This window comes from Brachypodium distachyon, chromosome 2 (assembly GCF_000005505.3).
Source record: "Brachypodium distachyon strain Bd21 chromosome 2, Brachypodium_distachyon_v3.0, whole genome shotgun sequence".
Classification (NCBI taxonomy): Eukaryota; Viridiplantae; Streptophyta; class Magnoliopsida; order Poales; family Poaceae; genus Brachypodium; species Brachypodium distachyon.
In genome coordinates, this window is record NC_016132.3 from 47,909,067 (window position 1) to 47,925,371 (window position 16,305).

General features: G+C 52.5%; 2 protein-coding genes across 2 annotated transcripts; one reads left to right on the top strand and one right to left on the bottom strand.

The window, feature by feature from the left end:
* Window positions 1–10,121: 10,121 nt before the first annotated feature.
* Window positions 10,122–10,687, top strand: LOC112271113. Its single transcript, XM_024460111.1, has one exon. The coding sequence runs from the start codon at window positions 10,182–10,184 to the stop codon at window positions 10,434–10,436; it is 255 nt and encodes an 84-aa protein (XP_024315879.1). The 5' UTR covers window positions 10,122–10,181; the 3' UTR covers window positions 10,437–10,687.
* On the bottom strand, window positions 10,654–15,528 carry LOC100821395 (anoctamin-like protein Os01g0706700). Its single transcript, XM_003566992.4, has 16 exons — window positions 15,016–15,528; window positions 14,755–14,824; window positions 14,542–14,657; window positions 13,933–14,059; window positions 13,763–13,863; window positions 13,340–13,431; window positions 13,133–13,237; window positions 12,763–13,032; window positions 12,489–12,621; window positions 12,302–12,415; window positions 12,156–12,226; window positions 11,942–12,072; window positions 11,703–11,785; window positions 11,451–11,558; window positions 11,216–11,374; window positions 10,654–11,092 (listed from the first exon to the last, which is right to left on the bottom strand). Exons 1-16 carry the CDS (start codon window positions 15,190–15,192, stop codon window positions 10,982–10,984), a joined length of 1,968 nt encoding a protein of 655 aa, XP_003567040.1. The 5' UTR covers window positions 15,193–15,528; the 3' UTR covers window positions 10,654–10,981.
* Window positions 15,529–16,305: the final 777 nt, after the last annotated feature.

Below are 16,305 nucleotides of genomic sequence, written 5' to 3' on the forward strand. Positions count from 1 at the left end.
GGTGCGGGTGTGGAGGAAGACGTGGTAGGGGAGCAGCAGGCGGCTCCCCTGCAAGGGGACAATGCTCCACACGGCCAGACCATGGCAGCGGGGGTCTCGTCGTCGGCCGCTGCTACCTCCAGCCCAGACATCGGCATTCTTGCCGGGGCGACTTGGGACCCAATCACCTGGGACCTAAGTATCTATGATCAGGGGCACCAGTTCCTCAACGCCATCAAGAAACAGCAAATGGCGTTCGTCACCTCGTTCAACAAGGTGAGGGAGCACCATGAGCTCGCGAAGCTTCAGCTGGGTGCAGTGCGGCAGGACGTTGAGAGGAAGCGGCAAGAGCTCTCCCGGCTAATGGAGAAGACCCGGCTAACCCGGCAGGCCAGGGACGAGGCCACAACGCCAGTCGTCCCTGAGGCGGAGCTCCACCGGCAGCTGGAGGCCCAACGCGCCGAGCACCAGCAAGTATTGGACTCGTTGGCCGCCGCGCGGGAGAAGGCCAACAAGGAGCACGGGGATGTGCTAGCAGCAGCTCAAGCTCGCCTCAACGAGAAGAGCGAGCTGGTCAGCGGCTACTCCTCCCAACTCCAGGAGTTGCACGCGAAGCTGAAGGAGCAAGCCAAGGCCGCGGAGGACGCGGCAGCGGCGTCGGCACGGCGAGAGAAGGAGTTGCGGGAGCAGTTTCGGACCCGGGAGCGCGAACTCGAGGGGGAGCTCAATTCCGCCAAGGAAAAGAGCGCCCATCTCGAGTCCGAGCTGACCATCGCCTAGGGCGAGCACGTCAAGACTGGCGAGGACAATGTGAGCAAGGCCACGGAGATTATGCGGCTGATGGAACTCCTCCGGAAGGCCAAGCTTGCGGTGGTGTCCTCGCGCAGCAACCATGACAAGTTGGTTGAGCAGCGGCGGAAGGAGACCGAGAAGCTGCTTGAAATCGCCCATGCCGTACGCGAGCTGTTGCCGAGGTTCGAGCTGCAGGCGGTGAAGGTGGACGGCACGGACGTCAGCACCCTGATCCCATTCTTCTCCGACATGGTGGGGAAGCTTGGGGCGCTGGACGTGTGGATCTCTAAGTTTTGCGACGGGGAGATCGTCGTGCGCCAGGGAGATCGCCGAGATGATCCTCCCCCGGGTGCACTACTACCACCCCAATTTCTCTTTCAAGGCACTGCTGGACACGTGGTCGGACAGCGAGGATGGTCCCTCCCACACCAAGGCAGTGGGCAAGTTCATCGACGAAGTGGTGGAGTGGATGCAGAGGAAGCTAGAGCCGGAGCCCTCAGCGGAAGACCCCGGCAACCAGTCGTCGTACTCCCCTGCTAGCCTTTGTTTTACCTTTGTTTCCTGCAAGTGGCGCTTGGCGCCGTTGAACAGTTATGGTTTTATTAGCCCATGTAATCATTCGTTGCTTTTAGAAATTTCGCTTTTTTGTTCTACTTGGTACTTGTTCCTGAAATTGACTTGTGAGGTGGACCTTCCTATCCTCGTGTGTTATGCTTTGTGTTGCCGGGGACTCGCACGCTACCAATTTAACCAGACCAGGGACCCGGGATGGACCCGCAATGCCAACCTGGGGTTAAGTAGCATCGGCGAGCCACTCCACTTGCGGGTTAGCTACTCCCAAGCACGCGTCTACGGGACGGACCCGCAAGCCGCATGAGGAGCACACTCCCCCGCAAACGTCCTTCTAACACTCCAGCCGCACGCAAGACCCTACCCACACCAACGAGCTAGCGTCGAGATTAGAAAGCTAGGCGCCTAGGATAATGCACTTAGCCGTCTATTCTCTTGTCGAACGTATCGGTTCTGCACTTGGAACGCCTGCTGGAGGGATGCGGCAAGGGCATGGTGGCAGTGCACCCGTCGGTGCTGAGCACTGATGGCATGCACCACCACCGCGTCTCTGCGGCAACCCTCGCCTGGGAAATGCCCGGAGGAGTGATGTAGCAGGGACGCGATGGTGGGAACACCCTCGGCGCTTGCGCGCAGAGGAATGCACCACCACCGCTTTTCTACTGCATCGCTCGCCATCTTCTCAACTTTGCCTTGAGTTGCTCCGTGGCCGCCATGCCCTTTTATAGGCACGGTGGAGAATCCTGCCACCACAGCGCCGAGCTACCGCGGCACACGCGGCGACACCCTCCTGTGGTAAGAGCCTTGAAGCGGTCGCCACGCACCAGTGGTTACCTGCTAGACGACACGGCCCGTGAGTACTCCACGAGTATCACAGTGCGTCTGATTCCTATCTTTATCCTACATGTCAGATTCTTACCAAGCCCGAGATGCTACAAAAACAAAATTCGAAATGCACGAAGAAAGGTACAGCACAGATAACCCTCCTGCCTCCCAGCCCCCGGGCACAGAAGGGTCGATACCAAACTTGGGTGTGAGCATTCTTGTATTCCCAAGATGCAGTTGTTGCGTGGTGCGTGTTGCGGGGAACCCGGCAACGGCACGAGGTTATACCAAACTTGGGTGTGAGCATTCTTTTATTCCCAAGACGCAGTTGTTGCGTGGTGCGTGTTGCGGGGAATCCGGCAATGGCACGACCTCGTGCCGGTGTGATCCGGCAACGTGATTTTTGTTTTCGAGGCTCCGACAGCCCCCTGCTCACAGCCAATGATGGAAAGAGACTTCTGTGCACCTAGAGCAGGAGATAAAAGAAAGAACATGCAATAACAAGACAACTTGAAATGCAGAGGAAATACCTAACTTTATTCATGGAAAATAGGGGATTACAATCGGGGGTTGCCCGGCTACACTAGCTTGAGAGGCATGCTGCAGGAGCATCGCCCGTGGGTCAGGCTCCGCCGCTTCACGGGTAGAACTTGCGCAAGTGCTCAAGTTTTGCACCGGCAAGCCTTCTTCGGTTTCCAGCCGGACAGCCCCCGGCCTGGTCACCTGCACTACCCGGAAGGGGCCCTCCCATTTCGGAGTCAACTTGTTCCCGGCCTTCATTCCTTGTATCCGGCGCAGGACAAGGTCTCCGACCTCGAGCTCCCGGGTACGGACTCGCCTGTCGTGATAACGGCGGAGCCCCTACTGATAGCGTGCAACTCGTACAGCAGCCTGGCATCGAAGTTCTTCGATGAAGTTAAGATCGTCAACCCTCTGCTCGTGTTGGCTATGCTTGCCGTACGCGCGTACCCGAGGGGATCCATGCTTGAGCTCGAGGGGCAACACTGCTTCTGCCCCGTAGACAAGGGCGAATGGAGTTTCACCCGTTGCCCGGCTAGGTGTGAACCCGATCGACCACAGCACGGGCTAGAGTTCTTCAATCCAGTGCTTCCCGTGGCCTTTGAGCTTGTCAAAGGTTCTCGTCTTGAGCCCCCGCAGCACCTCTGCGTTGGCCCTCTCCGCCTCTTCGTTGCTCCTCGGGTGAGCAACAGAGGAGAAGTGGATCTTGGTGCCCATGTCCTCGCAGTAGGCTTGGAACGCGGCGCTCGTAAATTGTGTGCCATTATCGGTGATGATGCCGTTAAGCACACCAAACCGACACACAATGCCCTTAAAGAACTTGATGGCCGCCTGAGCGGTCACCTTCCGCACTGGTTCCATTTCCACCCTCTTGGAGAACTTGTCAATGGCCACGAGCAAGTACTCATAGCCACCAACCGCTCTCGGCAACTTGCCGACGATGTCCAGCCCCCAGACCACGAACGGCCAGGAGGATGGAATGACTTGCAGGCCTTGCGCCGGCTGGTTACTCTTCTTTGCATGGAATTGGCACGCCTCGCATGTCTTGACTAGTTTTTCGGCATCGGCTAGTGCTGTAGGTCAGTAGAAGCCGTGCCGAAAAGCGTTGCCGACCAGAGCCCGGGAGGCCACATGGTGCGAGCATGTGCCTCGGTGTATATCCTCCAGAAGTGTGCGCCCTTCCTCTTGGGGTACGCAGAGGAGTTTTACTCTGTTTGCATGCCTCCGGTAGAGATTCCCGTATACCAGAGCATACATCTTGGCTTGTCGGGCTATGCGCTCCGCGGCAACGTCGTCTTCAGGGAGGGCTTCCCCCTTGAGGTAGCGGGCGATGTCCACCGTCCAAGGCGGGGTTTCCCTACTCATGCATGCTACCACATCGGCAGCATGCACCTCCGCTGTTGCGGGGTTTCCTTCGGTTGCCGGGGGGGCTTTCTCGGCAGCCGGCTTGGGAGTGACTGAAACCGTAGTCTGCATGTGCCAGAACACTCCCGCCGGGACTTTCCGGCGCTCTGTTGCCCACTTGGACAGTTCATCAGCCGCGAAGTTATCCTTGCGCTTGATGTGCTCGAATCGCAAACCCTTGAACTTGAGTTCTAGCTTGCGGACTTCATCCACGTACGCTGCCATCTGCGGGCAGTCGTAGTCCTTGTTAACCTGGTTGATCACGAGTTGGGAATCTCCGCGGACAACCAGGCGCTTAATATCGAGGGCAATTGCCGCCTGCAACCCGGCGAGCAACCCCGCGTACTCAGCCGTGTTGTTGGTGGAGTTGGGGAAGTCGAGTTGGATGGCAAATTTCAAATGGTCCCCCGTGGGTGACTCGATCACGACTCCGGCGCCAGCCCCATGCAGGCTGAACGCGTCATCAAAGTACATGACCCAGTGGCCTTCGTCCAGCCTGCCGGGCAGGCTGGTCTCCAGCTCCTCTTCTTCTATGCCTGTCGAGGTACACTCTGCAATGAAATCAGCCAGAGCGGCACTCTTGATACTCTTGGTGTTCGTGAAGTGCAGATCAAACTCCGACAATTCCATCCTCCACTCGGCCACTGTCCCGGTGGCTTCACGGTTGGTGAGGACCCGCTCGAGGCAGAACCCTGACACCACCATGATGCGGTGCGTCTGGAAGTAATGGTGCAGCTTCCGAGATGCAAGCAGAATCCCCAGCAAGAGCTCCTACACTTGCGGGTACCGTACGCAGGCGTCGCGCAACACCATGCTGACGAAGTACACAGGGTGTTGCGCGAGCCGCTTGTGTGGTATCGGCGCCGCCGGCTCAATGGCGGTTCCCGGGTTCGAGGCGGTTGCCGGGGCTAGCTCAGCCCCCTGCCCCGTAACCCCAGCCCTCGGGAGATCTTCTTCTCTCTCAGCAACAAGCACCGAGCTGACCACTTGGTCAGTCGCCGCTAGGTAGAGTAGCAGCGGCTCGCCCAGCTTGGGGGCGACGTGGATTGGCGGCGATTTCAGATACTGCTTCAGGTCCTGGAACGCCGCCTCACCCTCGGGGGTCCAATCGATTGGGCCCTTCTTCTTCATTACCTTGAAGAAAGGCAAAGCGTGTTCGGCCAGCCTTGAAATGAAACGCTCCAATGCGGCAACACAGCCGTTGAGGCGCTGGACGTCCTTCACCTTGCGGGGAGCCTCCATCTTCTCGATAGCTTCTATCTTCTTTGGGTTGGCCTGAATCCCGCTGTGTGAAACCAAGAAGCCCAAAAGCTGCTCCGAGTCTACACCAAAAAGTGCATTTCTCATGGTTCAACTTGAGCTTGATCCTGTGGAGGTTATCGAACATCTCCCGCAAGTCATCAATAAGCGATTCCCCGTGCTTTGACTTGATGACGATATCGGCCATGTAGGCCTCAATGTTTCGGCGTAGCTGGGGTCCCAAACACTCGCGTAAGGCACGCGGAATGTTGAGCCCGCATTCTTCAACTCGAAAGGAATGCACGTGTAACAGTATCAACCAACCGGGATGATGAACGCCGTTTTCTCCTCGTCCTCGACTGCCATCTTAATTTGATGGTAGCCGGAAAAAGCATCCAAAAACACAACAAATCGCAACCGGCGGTGAAATCTACTATTTGATCAATGCGGGGTACAGGGAAGGGGTCTTTGGGACGTGCACGGTTTAGATCAGTAAAATTTACACACATGCGTAGTTTGTTTTCCCCCTTGGGTACTACAACTGGGTTTGCTAACCAAGTAGGGTACAATACTTCCCTGATAGCCCCCGCAGCTTTTAGCTTGTCCACCTCTTGCTCGATGAAGTCTTTGCGCTCCTGTGCTTGCCGGCGGACCTTCTGCTTGACGGGGCGGGCGTCTGGACGCACCGCAAGTCGATCCTCGATCACCTCCCTAGGGACTCCGGGAAGATACGATGGTTTCCAAGCGAACACGTCGGCGCTCTCCCGGAGGAAAGTGATGAGGGTGCTTTTCTATTTGGCATCGAGGTTCGCACCGACGGTGGCGGTGCGCTCCTCGTTGCCGACTTGGAGGGGCAACTTCTTCATCTTGGCGGCCTCCTCCTTGAGCTTCTGGGCCTTGCCGGGGCGTGAGCTCGAGCTCGTGATTCCGCGGGCAAATTGCTCCGGGGTAACACGAGCCTTCTTCACTGTGGGGCGATCGCCCGGCAGCGAGCCTTCGCTTCCGGCGACGCCTTCGTCACCGGAATCGGCTGCGGCGGCGGTCTTGACGACCTCGCCAACACACCAAGCCGCGTCGTTGAGATCGCACCTGATGGACAGGACTCCATACGTGGACGGCATCTTCATCACGCCATAGGCGCAATGCGTTGCCGCCATGAACTTGATCAGCGCCGGCCGACCAAGGATCCAGTAGTACGGCAACGGGGTATGAGCCACATCAAACATGAGGTGCTCAGTCCCAAACGCTTCCCGGGACCCGAAGGTAACCGGCAGCGTGATGCGCCCCAAGGGGCGCACGATCCCGGGGTTCACTCCCCGGAACGGGTCCGTGGGCTTCATCTGCTCCAGCGGCAGCTGAAGCTTCTCCACCAACTTGGCGGACAGGAGGTTTAACCCTGCTCCCTCGTCCACCAGCACCTTGGTCACCGTCATGTTGTTGATGATCGGTGAGACCACGAAGGGCAAAACCCCTGACCCCAGCTGCCGGGCTGGGTGATCGTCAGAGTTGAAGGTGATCGGCACGTGCGACCACTTCAACGGCTGCTGCATCTCCATGTCCGGCAACAGCGCACACACCTCCCGGGTCAGGCGCTTTACCACGCTATAGGATGAGAGAGGATAAGCTCCCACATGGATGCAGGCGACGCCGCGGGGCTCCTGGAAGCCGGGCTTGTCGCCCTCGCTGTAATCGGACTCGCGCTGCTCCTCGGCACCAGCTTTGTCTCGTCCCTTGGTAGGCCGCTCCTTGCCGGCACGGGCTTGGCCTCGACCCCCTGGGCTTCCTCTCTGCCGGCACCTCCGCCAGCAGGCTTTGCTCCAGCTCCGGGGTCATTCGGGCAGCGAGGGAGAGATGCCCGACATTCCCGCAGTTTAAGTAGGTGCCGGCTGCTCGGTGCTCCTCGTGGCGCTGCTCGCGCCTCTGCTTGACACCCTGCAAGATGCGGCAATCCTGTGCGTCATGGGTGGCGTTGGCATGGATGGGGCAGTGGGGCGCGTCGCCCGGCTTGCTACCAGACCCACCAGCGGACGAGGCCTTTATCGCAGGCCTCGAGGTAGCCCCCGGTTCCGCGGCAAGCACTTGCTTCCGCCACGCTTCCGGGAACCCTTCTTTTGCGAGCCCTCAGCCGGACTCGCGGCGGCCTTAGCTGCAAGTTCGGGCGCCAAGTGCCTTTCCTCGGCCATGGCACACTTGTGAGCCAAGGCGTAGAGCTCATGCCTCGTCCGGATCCGGTGCGTGTTCAGCTTTTCATGCATCTTGGGGTCACGGACGTTGATGGCGAAGGTGTTGATGATGGCGGCAGCCTCCGCCTCAGGAATTGAGTAGGAGAGACTGGAGAAGCGGTTGATGAAGCTTCGCAACGTCTCCCCTTGCTTCTGCACCACGGTGTGCAGCTCCGCCATGGTTCCCGGATGCTTGTAGCCGCCCTGTAACGCACTAACAAAATGCTCGCGCAAGTCATCCCACGAGGAGATGGATCCTGCTGACAAGTTGAGCAACCAAGTTCTCGCCGATTCTTTCTGGACCATGGAGAACCAGTTAGCCCTAACCTTCTCGTCGGCACCCATGGCGTTCATGCCCAACGAGTAGGTTAGGAGGAAATCCTTAGGGTTCGTGGTCCCGTCATACATCCTAAGCGTTGGCGGGGCTCGAAACTTGCGGGGCCACTCCACCTGCCGCAGTTCACGGGTGAACGCGGGGCAACCGTCGACAGCCCCTCGGAGCACTCCGCCTTGGCCTCCGGGGTTGGCGCGGTCACATGCAAGTTGGCAACGCCTCTCGAGGGGCTCCTCCTGCTGACGCGCATTGAGCATCCCCCGCACGTCCGCAGGCAGGATGGTTGATGACGAGTCGACGGAGTCATCGCCGGGCTCCATGCCCGTGCGACGGCTACCGCCGGGCACCACATGCTCCGGCTGGAGGTTAGGGCCTTCACCAAACCCCGCAACCGGGTCGGTGTCAACCCTAGACTGGCCGCGCGATCCTCCTGACCGGCGGTTGGCTGCAATGAGGAGGGCGGGAGCTCCGCCGTCCACGCCTCGTGTGCCGGTGTTCCCTGCGGCGGCTCGTAGCGCATGATGGCCTGAGCCGCCACGAGGGCTTCTGACCTAGTTCAGACAAGAGGCACCACGTGCTCCTGCTGGGACGGCTCCGGTGCCTCGCGGACAATCCCGCGAGCCAGAGGGAGTTGCTTGCGAAGCAACAGAAGGATGCCGAGATGGACTTGGTTCGTCGATGGCCCGCGGCTGCTCGACGTGCGGCTCGCGAGGACGAGCGACGACCCGGCTATGACTGGCCCCAGCGCTAGGCTAGCCTCGGCCGGTCTCCAACGGGGCGCGGCGGAGGCAGAGAAGTATCACTTGCTGCTGCTGCTGATGTTGCTGCACCCGGGCAGGCTCAGGGTTCTCCTGATCCTGCGACGTGCGTTGCATGTCGAGTGACCGCGTGTTCGTCGCTGGGGCACCACACGGCTCGATCTGAGAGTCGCCAGCCCGCTTAGGAGGCATAGCGACGAGTATTGTCATTGGAGAAGGCGAAGCTGATGTAGCTGAAAACGATGGCGCCGGCGGTCGCTGGCGAGCTCTCCGCACGCGCCCCCCACCTTGCGCGCCAGATGTCGTAGGCTGGGGCTTAGACACCTTGGATGCTGGGCACCCCCTTTTAGGTTCGGCAGTGGGCGATGGGGATCGCTCCGGCGATCACCGGCGAGGCCAATGACGAGCGTAGTAATGAACAAGCAAGTTTACGCAGGTTCGAGCCACCCAGAGGTGTAAAACTCTACATCCTGTTTCTGAGTATGTATTAGCTAATGAACAAGTGTTTACATATTGCCGGGGGAGTTTCCGGACGCTCCCTTCCTTTCTGCTAAATGGCTACTTACTATTTCTGGACTAAATCTCTAGGAATCGTAACCTAGCTAGAGTCGACGACCCCTTTGACCAATGGCCTCGGTCCTCCTTTTATAGTCAAGGGGATACCACAGGTGCCCCGGTCTGCACGGGGGACGCGCTTTTGGACGCGTCGAACGAAAACCCTAGGCAGCTTGCCTTTGCTACGCTGACATGCATGCACGGTACAAAACACTGTAACTAGGACGATACGTGTCCTAGATTCACTGCGAGCTACTCACTGTAGGTTGACTAGACAGGAAACCACTTCCCTGTCGGAGCATTTAATGCTCAACTTGTGCCACACTTCAAGCTCCGACCAGTCCTGCACAGAAGGAGCCTGCCGGGCGGCCACGTGGCGTCGATACCCTGTCTGCACTGGACACCGGCCCTGACGTAAGCGCCTACGTCAGGAGACACCCTCTGCGGCAAGTGAGCTTCCCGGGGGGCGTCCTGATGGGGATCTTCACGCTGTCATCCGGAGTAACCCCCGCAGTCCGGCTAGTTCTGCTCCAGGACAACCCTCTTCTCAGGTCCCTGCCGGGCCGGTGGCTTTCCTGACAGCTCGCACTGTGCTGCCCAGGGTGCCGTCCTTGCGGGGAGCAAGCGAGGTGACCCACGCGTTGTGTCACTGGCGCGCGACACGAATATTTTCCCCAATGATTCATGTGCGTTCATGAAATTTGTATCGTGATTTGTGGTTTAGAAAGAAGCGCTCTAAGTCTGCATTTATTACTTTATTACTGTCAACAACAAAATCCGTGTGGCATCGCATTGCGTGCACTTGAAATTCCGAAATTGTTTTGCGTCACCCAAAAATCGATGCTTGGACGCGAAACCTTTGGCCATCTTGGAAGGAACCCACACTCTTCACCAGCCGTGCGGGACACTTCATCTCTTCCCGTACCGGTATAAATCGGAACCCCACTCCGTCAGTCGTTGACAGAAAAAACCGACTCTGCGCACATGTCCGTCGGCAAGAAGACGGCCGAGGACGCCGGACCCGCCGAGCCGAAGCCGTCCAGCAGTGCGCGGTTCGACCGCCTCTTGTCTGGTCTTGGCGCCGGTGGTCTTGTGGACATAGAACCTGACAAGCTCAAGAGCGATATCCAGCGATGGGCTAAGGCGGTCGCGGCGCTGGTCCGTCAGCTGAGCTTCGGCGCCTGGCCGGAGAAGAGCGACAGCTCGTCTGATCACCAGAAGGCAGGCGGTGAAAGATAGTTTGGCCGGCTGGTTGGCTGATAATTGGCAACGCTCCGGAAACCACACTGGTGTGATTGGCAACAGTCTATGAGCGACGGCCAAAAATATGCAGCTGAAGATATTAAAAAGTTCATTCATTCCGTAATCGTTCCTGCAAGACTTCAAGAATCAAGAGACGGGCAACGCAGGTTGTTGCATGTACACTGATGTGAGTCTGTGAATAATAATATTGGTGAACAACAATAAACAGCAGCCTGCGTGTTTTTCTATCTGCAAATTGATGGTTTAACTTTACATCGTGGTGAACCGTGGTGCTGTTTGTACACATCAAAATAACTCACCACATTCTTGCTTGCAAGGAGAACACCATTACATGCTTGCAGTTGCACCCCTACATAACTCCTATAACTCATGTAGTGATATCTACAGTTGAAACAGTTAACAGCATCAGGATGTCAGTTAGATCACTAAAATTTCTACACTGGTTGCTCCAGGCAAATCTCCGCTCTATCCTAAACTACAAAACTAGCTTCGACTTCTAAAGCTGAATCTACACTCTGTCTTTACTCCCATTTTGAATCCAGTTTTGTAATGCTCCTCAAGAGTTGCTTAGAGCAGACAGTCTGTGCCTGAGCTACATATCGCACGCGATTTGCTCTCACCCATGCGGGCTCCTAATTGGATAAAAGAGGAAATAAACACGTTTTATCAGTTATTAAGATAAATCGTGCCAAAAACAGAGCCACACATATATAATTAGTAAAAATGCACAAAAGCATAACAGCACAAGAAATCACCTCAGGGACAAAGTGTGAGAAACCAAACTTGATTAAGAGCAGAGCATGCTCCATTATAAGGATTGCTGCAAGTCCTGGCTCAATCCTCCATTTTCCCTCTTCGTCGTACAGACAAACAAGAAGCAAGCAGTTGGTGCAGATTGCCATTACTATAAGGAACTGAAAAGCGACCACAGTGAGCATGAAGACATGCATTTGCCACTAGAAGTAGTTGTGCAAACGGAAGTTAATGTACCTGGAATATGTTCAACCATGCTCCAATTGTAGCTGCGGCACGGGGTACAGGTCTTTTCAACATGACTAACAATTTCAATGCATCTGCTCTTATTTCAGTCGCATTGTTCTGACATGAAGATGGTACTTTTGAGAACTAAATATGTGCATAAAAGCATAAAAAGAGAGAGGGAGAGTACATGACTGTAAATACTGCTTAAAGAATCCTTGGGGGGGAGGGGGGGGGGGGGGCTGTATCACGATGATCACATACCAGAGCAGCAAAGCAGAATATTAATGGAAACGCACAAGCAAACATCATGATCATCCCAAACTGAAGAGCTAGCTCAAGAAAATCTGCAACAGATTCAACACCATAAGTATAAACAGTATTGTTTTTTAAAGAATACAAATTTGTTTGTCAGACCAGAAAAATCAGTATTGACTATAGGCGAAACAAATAATATGCACACTACCATAACAACTGAGCAAGGCTCTATTTATTGTTATTACCATCAAAAAGACCATCTTCGAGCTCTTCTCCAATGCTTGCAGTATAAGAGGGTTTTAAATATTCTTTCTCCACTCTTGTTGATAATCGAACTGACTTCCCTGATGGTGATTCCTTCTCTTCTTTTTTCTTGCTATAACATCGAAGAGATTTCTTATATTTATCTATTGGTTTGGTAATTAGAATAGCAGGACATAGGGTATCAGCAAAACTTACTGAACAGCCCTGTACTTCTTGTAGCTGTACTTGAGATATGGAATGGAATTCTCAATCAAATTTTCCAACACCTGAAAATGAAAATATATCATAAGGGCGCATGGCATCAAATACCCAATAATAAAACAATTGCATTGGAGACATGCCTGAGACACAACGAGGCGCTGAATAAGGACTTGCCGTAGTGTCAAAATGTTACGATACAAAGAAGCATGGTAAAACAGCCCAATATATGATTGCATAAAGTATAGACCAAAGACCTGCATTTGCAAAAAGAGTAAGAAATTTAACTTCAAGCACAAACCCGCTTTATTATGTCATAGTGTTTACTACCTTATAAATCAAACTATCAGCGCTTGACTCTTCTCCTTGGTTGTTTTCATACTTTATTAGAATGACCGACACCTTTCCACCTATCCTTGTATAATACTGAATTGCAACAAGATATAGTGCAGTCAACACATACCTGCATGATGTAGCATCAATAAGGTTAGAAATGAAAAAACAAATCAAACTACTCACTACTAAGGGAATAAAGCTTGCTAGCAAGTCATTAGCACATCTTAAGGACAAATGAACCACAGATAGATCATAGTGACATTCTTACCTTAGCGCCTCAGTTTTCGTTTTTTCATACAGATGAGCATAGGCCAACTCAAATGGCAGCTGAAGACAAATAATACCCAACACAATAATTGCATTGTTCCTAATTCTAAGGAGGACACCAGACCACTCATTTCTTTGCAATCTTCTTTTCTCAGCAGGTGCATCATCAAATTTATTTTCCTCTACACCCTGAACCGAAAGAGAATGCCTCAAGGGGTCCAGTTCATTGCATGAAGCTTTGTATTCAGAAAAAGAATAATTAATACCCCATCTGCGTGAGGCATCATATAGAAGAAAAGAAAGATTGAGTCAGGAACTTAATTAACTTGAGCTTGAATAAGAATTGCATGTCCTGGAATTGGATATATTACCTAGCGAGAAGTGCTGAATTCTTCCGTTTCCAAAATTGCAAAAAGAAGACGGCCCAAGAAATTACAAAGATAAAGAAAGATGGAAGAACCAGCCACTGCAATGATCTGAATTCAAAGAGCAGAGGGGGATATTTAGAGCGTGTGGATGACAATATTAGTTACAGATGAACAATATTTTCAAAAAGAGCAACAGCTAAAAATGCATACCCAAAATCTATGAGCTGAGTGGCCAGTCCGGATACAGCTGGAAAGAACAGCCAACGCGTATACATTCCAAGGAAAGCAAAATATGTTGCAATCTGCAGTTCACAAATGGGAGTTTATGGTCTCAAAAGGGAATACATGACTTGCTTCAGATACACTCCGTTCCTTGATAGACAAGGCTTTGACCACAAATTACTACGTTAAGATGTGATTTATATGACATGAAATTAGTATCGTTACATTTGTTATCAAAAGTATTTCATAATACTTGTGGTTTCATATCTTACAAGCCACACATCAATAGAGTAATTCTTGGTCAAAGCTTTGTCTTAATGAAAGCTAATATGCCTTCTTTCAAGGAACGGAGTGAGTAATGGTCCAGAACTTAAAATACAGTATTGACTACATGCTGTTATAATGTTCTACCTTTGTTCCAAAATAAGAATAAATTTCATCAATAGGTTGCCAGGTGAAGTCATGCCAGTTAAGCGCCCAGTTTCTCAGGAGATGTTTCCTTTTAACTTCATCTGCAGAAAAATGCTGTCAGCTAATGCTACAAATTTCAGAAATATAAGCATCATCTTAGATTAGTTTACCATGCAAAGGAAAGACTAGCTTTACAACTCCTTCATTTTCAAGCCTGTGTAATAGTGACTCGTTTCTTTTCCAGTCAAATTCTTTGTCATCAAATTTGAGAGATATTTCAGAGTTGGTCTTGTTCACCTGCATGGTTCAATACGAACTCCGTATGACACATGTAAATCTAAGATTCTGAATCACAAAAACCTAAAGACTATTTAGATTGGCTATATGCTTTACTGTTTACACATATTAACCAAAAGAAAGGTTGAGTGGATAATCTTAGCCGTAAGCAGAAGAAACACCAAACTACTTTTGGTAGCTCGTATCTCAAATGCGAGTATATGCTGGGTCCAATCAATAGGTCTTCTGATGAACTACGAATTAAGCAGATCTTTTAGTTAAGCAGTATACGTGATGCCAAACAAAGCAAAGTTCATGATTGAAAAAATATCAATGTTTCCTTCGCAGTTCGATGCATTATTGTTATCCAAGCAATCAGACGACAGAACGGAAGTATAATTGAATGTAGAAAGAACTGAAATAACTGTGGTTGCAAGTAAAATTATAACTACATATTTCCATAACAGGGAACAAGAGCAGGCATACAAGAATATTGTACTCACGATGCCATATATCAAGTAGTGGAAGCAGGTAAACCGCTCTCGCCAGCTAAAGAGGGACCCGTCAGGCTGCCTCACGAACGCAGCGACCTGGTCCCATTCAAACTGCAGATCCATTCCTGAAACGCAGATTAACAAACAGAGCATGAACAGATTGCCAAACCACCTGACCAAACAGGCGCCACATGTCAAATACGAGTGGCTTAGTTCAGTTACCGATGTATGTGAGCTTCTTCATCTGCATCTCAGCAGCGGCTCTACCCAGAATCTCCATGGGCGCAGACAGCTAAATTGAAACAGCAAAACCCACAAGCACTATAAATAAATTTGAGGAGTAAGAACCCCGCGTTACAGATAACCGGGGCACATCACCCTAGGGTTTTCTCTCAGAATCGCCTCTTTTATTCGAATTTGGGTACTACCATGGCAAACATAATTCGCAAAAAAAAGCAGCAGAACGAGCACAGCCGCACGGACCTTGATGAACTCGGCCGGGACGCCGCGGACGCGCTCGACGAGCAGCCCGGCGTCCTCGAGCTCGCGCACCAGCCGCGCGACGCAGTCCTTTCCCCCTTCGGCAGCCGCGGCGCGCGAGAGCTTGGGCACCACGATGCTGACCTCGAACCCCGTGGCCTCCTCCTGTCCCTCCCCCATCTCCACCACCGATCAGGCGCGGGCGATGGATACAAGGAGGCGGATCCGCATCCGGGGAAAAAGAGGGCAATGCGAGGAGCGAAGAGGAAAAATAAACAACAGATGGAAAGAGGAAAAGGCTGGCGTTGGGAATGGCGGAGGCCGGAGAGAGAGGGGAAGGGACGCGGGGGGCAACGGATTAGGATTTAGCAAGGGCCAGTTTCTCGTGCAAGTTTCGATTTAAAACTTGATCAGTAAGTTAATTACTCGCAAATTAGAGTAACGTTTGGGGCGTTAATCAAGTGGACATTTGAGGGTTGGATTTGAACGGAGGAGAGAGGCATGGGAAGGCGTGCGAGCGACTGACTGGCAACAGCGCAGAGGAGGCCAGGAATGGGAGGAAGTTATTTTGAAAGCTGTGGGGTGCGTCCGACGTGGGCCCAGTAAAGTTATACGGAGTACACAACAGTGCATGACAATGGGCCCAACGGTCTACGGTGCACGTTACGTCAGGGGAAGAGATCTTTTGTCTCCGCTCGTGGGAGGCGACCGTGCGAAAATTGATAAAGTTCATTTTTTTTAAAGTCCAGCTAAAAATGAATATAGTTTAAAATTTGAGTTTTTTTAATCATGGGATGAAAGGGGAAAAAAATACAGGATTTATAGGATGGAATTTAAGTTTTAGGTCTAACCTCATCGAAATTTTCTTTGAAAGTTTTAATGCATCTCCTCTCTATTGCTTTCCTCTCGTATTCTGTTAAATACTACTCCTTCCGGTTCATAATTCTTGTCAAAATTCCTAAAAAGCGGGCGGAGCCGGGAGAAAACTTGAGTGGGAACACTTAAACATTCTTAAGAGGATATAGCTTAAATTAGAGGGGGCGTCAATGGTGAAAATCTAAAATTTGTAATGGTATATCAAAATTGAGTGGAGGCATAGCCCCCCACAGGCTACATGCTGGATCCGCCCATGCGTCTAGATACATGTAATATTTCGACAAGAATTATGGAACGGAGGAAGTACTTCCTCAGATCCATTTTATTTGTCACGGCTTTGTCTATGCACGCATGTACCTACACAATGAAACACTAAAATACCTCTTTTCCGGTATACAGAGCTACATGTATCTCTAT

What these genes read in the sequence shown, in the direction of transcription:
- LOC100821395 (XM_003566992.4), bottom strand. Translation starts at nt 15,192, where the DNA reads ATGGGGGAGGGACAGGAGGAGGCCACGGGGTTCGAGGTCAGCATCGTG. An exon ending in AGCGCCTCGTTGTGTCTCAG is followed by an intron (nt 12,227 to 12,301) that starts GCATGTCTCCAA and finishes TTTCATTTTCAG; the next exon opens with GTGTTGGAAAATTTGATTGA. An exon ending in AAGAAGTACAGGGCTGTTCA is followed by an intron (nt 12,073 to 12,155) that starts GTAAGTTTTGCT and finishes TCGATGTTATAG; the next exon opens with CAAGAAAAAAGAAGAGAAGG.
- LOC112271113 (XM_024460111.1), top strand. Translation starts at nt 10,182, where the DNA reads ATGTCCGTCGGCAAGAAGACGGCCGAGGACGCCGGACCCGCCGAGCCG.